The following is an 8,028-nucleotide window of genomic DNA, read 5'->3' as shown; positions in this document are numbered from 1 at the left end:
TTGAGAAATAATGGAATGAGTCGACTGTTTCTTTACACTTGTATCATTATTTTAACACCATTATATTAGGTTGTTAAATGTTTTAAAAGCAGATTGAACACTCAACTTTTATACGTTACTGTCGTTCTTGAGAACTATTAGTCTACTTTATTAGGAACAAAAAAAAAAAAAGTCACTTAAAGTATAATCTTTTTGTTTTTATAGAGTACTAGAAGTTAAAAACTATAAATAAAACAGGTGATTACGATCAGGAACAAGGTTGCTTCATGCATGCTACACATTTTATTCCTTATTTCAGTGCAGTAATTGAAATAGAATTCTTTTTATGGAAATATTTTTTCCTTAAACGCATTTAGTGAGTTATTTTACAAGAGGTTACAGGGTTTATTCTTTTTCCTAAGAACATCCCAACTGCATACGTAATGTTCATGGTACACGTTCCTAGACATACATGATCACACCACTACATTTAGGACTCACTCACATGGGCGCATATCGCCTGCACATTATGCACGTATTTTTCAGGCACATAATATGCAGTGCCAAAAGCCCATTGATTTCTATTGGGCCACCTACTCATGTGGGAGAGAAGAAAGCAGCATGTCCTATTTTGGTGCATAATACGCACCAATTTAGGCTATAGGAATATAACATATGTAGCAAATATGCATGTTTATGCGTATTTGCTGTGTACTGTGTATATTACACTCATGAAAAATACATGTGTAATACACAGGATACATAAGGTCCTGTAAGCCATAAGCATTTAAACTACTAACCACATAGAAACGTTGCTATAGTATAGACATTTTTGTCAATATGATCTAAACATTTACAATTTGAAACACTAGTTAAACCCTAAGTGTGCTCTTCTTTCTTGGAATTTTAACATTTAGACCTTGTATACTGGGCATAGCGAATGTGTCTCTAACGATCTTATTATATAAAATAGCCCCTGTCCATTCACCCTATTAGAGCAAATAGCAAAACCATCCGTTTGCTGGAAGTCTCAGTGGTTTACTCTGTTAACAAAGTCTTGTTGATATAATAAGGAGATGGAAACACCAAGATTCCCTGTATTTCTACTAAACAGAGTTAAAAATCACCATTTTATAATAGAAAAGCCTTCAAGGGGTTATCCAGGCAGCAGCCGCCGGGGGCTGGGACATCAGCCTGCAATTATGAGTGCCGATCAGTACACAGAGGTCAGAGCAACGCTTCCATTCCAACCCCGATGTATCCTAGTGGGCGTTGCCTGCATAGTCCCTTCAACCTGGCTCTTAAGTGCTACCTACTATAATACTGATAAAAAACCCTGTACTTATGCATTAACCCCTTAACGACCAGCCCATAGCCTTTTTACGTCCTGCCCAAGTGGGCTTTATTCTCTGAGGACGTAAAAACATGTGTCCTACAGAGAATAAAGCCCCGTGGGCTATGGACGTGACAGCTCCATGCTGTCGGTGCCTGCAGGTAGCCGACAGCATGGAGCTGTCATCCTGGGCTGCGGGCAGACCCCCCGGGCATTGCGATCGGCGCTATCCAACGGATAGCGCCGATCGCAATAAAGTTAAAAAAAAAGTTAAAAAAGTTAAAGATTCAGCTGCCCTGATGGATCGGATCCATCAGGGCAGCTGAAATTACTCACCCGGCTTCCCTGATGTCTGCCGCGGACAATGGGTCCTCCGATCGCGAAAAAGTAAAAAAAAAAGTAAGAATAAGGTTAATTTCACCTCCCCTCATGGATCCGATCCATGAGGGGAGGTGAAAATACTCACCCCTGGTCCTCAGCCATGTCCCGGTCTTCCGGGGCCTGAGTCCCCTTCTGTGCATGCGCGCCCGATGATTGACATCGGGCGCGTGCACAGAGTGGCTCAGGTCACGGGAAATTTAAAATCCCTCTGCTCCTGGCTGCCATGTGTAGCCAGGAGCAGAGGGATGTCACTGCAAAGATGATCACTGTTATCTAATGGATAGCAGTGATCATTTAAAGTAAAAAAAAGTGTAAAAAAGTAATTAAAAAAAAGTGTAAAAAAGTAAAAAAAAAATAGGTTTAAACCGCTTACATTTCATCTCCCCTCACGGATCATATCTGTGAGGGAGGATGAAATTACGTACCTAAGGTCCCCGGATTTATCCGCGGACCTTACCACAGCTTCTGCGCACGCGGCCGTCGCCAAAGCGGCAGACGCATGTGCAAAAGCCCTGGATTGCCAGGATAACTTAAAATCTCCCTGCTCTTGGCTACAAAACTTAGCCAAGAGCCTGGAGATTTCACGGGGGGCCGCGGTGAGCAGTTCCTGGTCACGTGTTCGCCGCTATCCAATGGATAATGGCGATCATGTAAAAGTTAAAAAAAAAAGTTAGTTTCATCTCCCCTCACCGATGCGATTGGTGAGAGGAGAGGAAACTTTTTACCGGAGGCCTCCGTATTTGCACCCCGACGCGATCCTCATCCGTGAACTTACCCGGATTCTGCACATGTGACCGCTGGCAAAATACCGGACACATGCGCAGGAGTCGGGGAGCCCAGGAAACTTAAAATCTCCTTGCTCTCGGTGACCAACGGTCACTGAGAGCCTGGAGCAGTGACGGGTGGCCTCGTTGAGCGGTCCCCGGTCACGTAATAAAAAAGTAGCGATCTAACATAGGTCAGTCTCACATGACCGGATAGGAATTACGGATTCCGCATGCGTCTGATCCACGGTATTATGCAGATCAATCGCAATGGATTACACAATTCCGCTCACATTAGCGGGTTGGAATTGCGTAATCCACTCGCAGAAAAGAGAACGCAATAGGTTCTATTTTACCGCGGCTATCCGCAGCATAGAGCCTATTGTGCTCCATGTTCGCGGATATACCCACAGCCCATACGCAACTACCTTGTATACGGGCTGCGGGTCCCCGTGTCATCGCTAAGCGACGGTGCGGGAAATACAAACAAAAAAAGGTGTACTGAGCATGACCGCCTGCGTGAGTAGGCAGTTATGTGCAGTACATTACGCGTCCGTACGCAGGGTCACAGCTGGGATCCGCTGCGGGCCTCCGCAAGCGGATTCCGCCTACGGCTGCGTGAGCCCGGCGTTATTCAGACCGCTACCTGTAATACGTAATTTACAAGAAGCCCCGGGAACGCTCGCCTTCCTGCAGTTCCAGGAGCAGCTTGTTGAGCGTCTTCTGTGTGAGACTGCCGCACCTCATCAAGCTTACGAAGACTCACAGAACGCTAATTTTTACACCCCATCCCTGCCGCTGAGGTCACGAAATACCCCCCAAAAAGCATGAGAGGAGGGGGAATACCCGGTTTTCTTGCCCCATGTGCCCATCCCAACCAGCCTCCGTAATTACCCTTGTCTTCGGACATAAAACGCAGTTTATATTATTACCTTTATCTAATAATTAAGGAATGCCAAGAAATGGGGATGGCGGGGAGGGGGGGGGGTTTATTTTTAGGAAGTCAAATTTTTTTCCGTATAAGTGGGCAATGGGGCCTGGAATTTATTCAGTTCTGCCCTGAAATCCAGCGGGCATTCCCTCCATTATGGGCCTAGCCATGTGTCTTCTAAGTAGATTAGGGCCACAATGGGTATGTTTCTGAACACGGGACAAACGGGGGGATCCATTTTGGGGTAAACGTCTTCATTCCTATGTACACTGTACAAAAAAACCTGTTTTTAAATTGCCAAAAAAATGAAAAGCGTAATTTTTTCCTTCTGCTTTGCTTAGATTTATTCAAATACTGTGGGGTCAAAATACGCAGTACACTCCTAGATGAATTTGTTAAGGGGTCTAGTTTTCAAAATGGGGTCATTTGTGGGGATTCTCTATCGTTTTGGCTGCTCAATGGCTCTACAAGTGGGCAATGGGGCCTGGAATTTATTCCGTTGTACCCTGAAATCCAACGGGTGCTCCTTCCATTATAGGCCTAGCCAGGTTTCCTTTAAGTAGATTAGGGCCACAATGGGTATGTTTCTGAACATGGGACAAACGGGGGTACCATTTTGGGGTGAACGTCTTCATTCCTATGTACACTGTACAAAAAAATCTGTTTTTAAATTGACACAATTGCCAAAAAAATGAAAATCATATTTTTTTCCTTCGGCTTGGCTTAGATTCATTCAAAAACTGTGAAGACAAAAAAGTCATCGTACCCCTAGATAAATTCGTTAAGGGGGTCTACTTTTCAAAATGGGGTCACTTGTGGGGGTTCTCCATCGTTTTGGTCACTCAATAGCTCTACAAGTGGGCAATGGGGACTAAATCTCCTTCAAGCAAAATTTCAGTTCCGAAAGCCACCGGTTGCTCCTTTCATTTTGGGCCCCATTGTGCATACAGACGTAATACTAGGGCCACAATGGGTATGTTTCTGAGCACGGGACAAACAGGGGTATCCATTCTGGGGTGCAAATCCTCATTTTCATGTGTACTATAGAAAAAAGTTCTGTCTTTAAAATGACATATTTGCAAAAATATGAAATTTAAGTTTTTCTCCTCTAAATTGCATTGACTCCTAAAAAAAAACTGTGGGGTTAAAATACTCATGACATCCCTCAGTGAATACGTTAAGGGGTGCAGTTTTTAAAATGGGGTCACTTGTGGGGGTATCTATCATTTTGACTCCTCTGAGCCTTTCCAATCTTGGCTTGGTGTAGGAAAACAAAGTGTTCCTCAAAATGCTGAAAAGTAATGTTAAATTTGTACGTCTCCTAAATGGTTAAAAAAAACGAAAGTTTTTCCAATGTGCGCCCAAAATAAAGTAAACGGATGGAAATATATATCTTAGCAAAAATTTCTATATTATGTTTGCACATATTTGAGATATTGCAGTTGGAAATGTGAAAAAAATGACGATTTTTTCAAAATGTTCCGAATTTTGGCGCTTTTAATAAATAAACACAAATTCTATCGGTCTTTTTTTTGCGCCTAAATGAAGTACAACATGTGGCGAATAAACAATGTCAGAATTGCTTGGATATGCAAAATCTTTCTGGTGTTTTTCCATGTTAAAGTGACACGTCAGATTTGCAAAATTTGGCCTGGTCATTAAGGCGCAAACAGGCTTGGTCACTAAGGGGTTAATATACAATTGCTCCATGTAACACATCTATAAAGAACTCCGATAATACAAGACATATAGAGCAATAACTTCAAAAATTCATCGTTATTAGTAGCGCAAAAATATAGATCTTAAAAACATGCATCTTGGAAAATGCTGGTCTATTACAAATGCACATATAGATGGCAAATGTGTCTCCAATTCAGTATGCAAGCATTACAATTCCAATCCATACATAATGCACAGTATATAAAGATACAGCACTTATGGGAGACAGAAATATATAGGCCACAAGGTACAATACAACTTGCTCCCCAACGCACAGTACACGTCTTGCCTCTTCCGAAAAAAGCAAGATATGAAATGCCTTTTAGGAGCAAGTCACATTGTGGTCTGTATATTTCTATCTTCTGTAATTGCGTTATCTGCATATACTACGGTATACATTATGCATGGATTGGAATTGTAATGTTTGCACAACAGAAGACATATTTGCCATTTATCTGTACTTTTGTAATTTTCACACATTCCGTTCCACCTTGTAAGGTTTTTAAGATATATATTTTTTGTGATACCAAGATGAACTTTTTAAGTTATTGCTCTAGCAGAGTTCTTTTTACTATAACATTCTATGAGGTATATGGGAACCGTCCGTCACCTCCATGTTCAAAGTAACCAAAAGGCAACAGCGTTAGGCATTTCCACCAACCTATGTCAAGGAACACTGCGTTTTTGATTGGCAGGGGGAGTGCCTACATGTAACCATAAAGAATACGTAGGGAGCATTCACACAGCTTTTTTCATTACAATGTGGGATTCTGTTCAGGGGCTGCAGAAACCAGCATTGTGATGAAACCCCTGAAAGAAAATGAACGGAACCATTCACTTATACTGCGAAACGGACACCACTTTGATAGAGTATAGAATAACGTAGTTGACTACACCATCCTATGATCCAAATATAATGGAAACAAACAGTAACCCTGTGAAATGGACACCAAAGTGGTGACCATACTAGTGAATGGTTCCGTTCATTCCCATTTGGGCGCTCCGTCACAGTGCTTTTTCTGCAGATGTTTAAACATCCTGAATGCAACCCCACAGCATATTGAAAAAAAAGCTGTTTGTTTGTCCCTTCACATTATGCAAAAGTTATATTTTTACCCAGCTGAGCTGCTGACTGCCCTATGTCATAATACCGACTTACTGTTTTCATTTGACGATTTGCAAGTTTATACACTTTTTTTCCTAAAAATATTTGTCGGCTTTCAAAACTCACAAGTTACCAATGTGCAGAAACAAAGTTAATAGTATTAAACAGTAACAGTTAGTAGAGAAATGACTTGAAAAATATTAAAACATTCTTTTATGGAACTAGCAACTATATGATAACACAACTCTAAAGCTGGCCATAGACAGAATGTACAATTTAAACAAGTCTTAATAATTGAAAATTCATTTTGACCTATAGAAATATACTCCATCAGTGTAGATAAATGTATATAGAGCAATGCAATGAATATAGACTTCCCATGTAATATGAACGACTGTCCGTGGGAGGCTTGTTTAAACCCATTTCCCAACTCCAGAAAAAAAAAAAAAAAATGGAACACAAAGTATTGGGAGAAAATCAGGCTATGGCCAACTTTAGTCATGACCGACTACTATGAGACAATAAGCATTTATGTGATCTGACTGAAACAAGCTTTACAAGGCAATGAAACACTTTAAGCCAAACGACACAAAGCCTAGTGAGTAAGTCCACAGAAAGGCATATTTTCTGTGCATATGGCACATTGAAATCCTTACCCCTGCTAGGCATCAGCAGGCGCTTCTTCATGCTGCCTGTAGAAAAACAAATAATAGAGGGGAAAAAAAACAAGAAAATGGTACATGAACAAGTAATTAACAGTCATGTACTTTAATACATAGGAAAATACACATGTAGTAAAGGAAAATACACATGTAGTAAAGGAAAACACACATGTAGTAAAGGCAAACAAAAACGCTACAAAAATAAAACTTTAAAAATAAATAAAAACGTCCTGCAGCTGCAATTAAGGCAATGTTCAATTGCAGCACACTTGTCAGAATCCGTTCTGTTCATCTGATTGATGCCGTTTTGGCAAGCATATAAGATTTTTACAAGCACCTTGCCATATGAATGGAAAAATCGCAATAGCTTCTGCAACAGAGACATTTTCACATGTGTGTATACAATTTCGGAGCATGAAAACTGGGCCAATTTTATTGTGTGTTTCTGTTGCTTGCATTTTTATGGCCATTTGGTTATCATCAGTTTTTCATGCAATAAAGGCTCAATTGGTGTAATTTTTTTATTTTTATTTTCAGTGTCTCCTGGCAGCACCCATGCGTGTAACATCTGTGTTTCCTGCGTTCCCAACGACTTTCATTTGATTTTGGTATGTGTATATGGGTCAAAATAGAGACAGAAAATACACCCATGTGAATTCACCCGAATATATTTTGGATTGTTTTAGTACAAACTATTCATGGCTTGAGCATCTTAATACAGCCAGTTGCAGAAGAAAATCCTTCCCATTCCAATTTTGGACAGGTGCCGTCCGTCCCCACAAATACAGACAATCATTACTCAAGCCAAGTAGGATGTACATATTGCAGTCATTATCATCAAAACAGACGGTGATGATAAAGATGGCGACTGCTGTAGACAGAGCTTTTTAATGCAGCCATGCGATAAACTAGCTCTGACGCCATATGTCCCATCAGAGGATAAGGGAGTAAGGTGGGTGATGTGATCCGGGAGCACTGCTGGGCATTCTGGGAGACACTTGACCAGAACACATTGGACCAGGATCCTTTGCATATGGTACTTGGACAGTGCACACTTTCCGCCCCCTTTTAAAGAATGGATACTTGGAGAAAGTTTCTCATCCGTTTTTACAATAAAATACAATGACAGATTGGTGATAAGTCCTCTTTAAATT

The 8,028-nt window shown here is 41.0% G+C and overlaps 1 protein-coding gene across 6 annotated transcripts in view; it reads right to left on the bottom strand.

The window, feature by feature from the left end:
• MTA1 (metastasis associated 1) overlaps positions 1-8,028 on the bottom strand; it is a 203,744-nt gene that overhangs the window by 62,749 nt on the left and 132,967 nt on the right. For all 6 annotated transcript variants that reach the window (XM_066608606.1, XM_066608608.1, XM_066608607.1 and 3 more), the window contains exon 17: positions 6,869-6,904. In XM_066608606.1, the coding sequence (XP_066464703.1) occupies positions 6,869-6,904 (36 nt within the window). The remainder of the gene's footprint in view (positions 1-6,868; positions 6,905-8,028) is intronic.

This window comes from Eleutherodactylus coqui, chromosome 6 (assembly GCF_035609145.1).
Source record: "Eleutherodactylus coqui strain aEleCoq1 chromosome 6, aEleCoq1.hap1, whole genome shotgun sequence".
In the NCBI taxonomy this organism is placed as follows: Eukaryota; Metazoa; Chordata; class Amphibia; order Anura; family Eleutherodactylidae; genus Eleutherodactylus; species Eleutherodactylus coqui.
The sequence above is the reverse complement of the archived record's forward strand: the minus strand, read 5'-3'. Positions and strand labels throughout refer to the sequence as shown.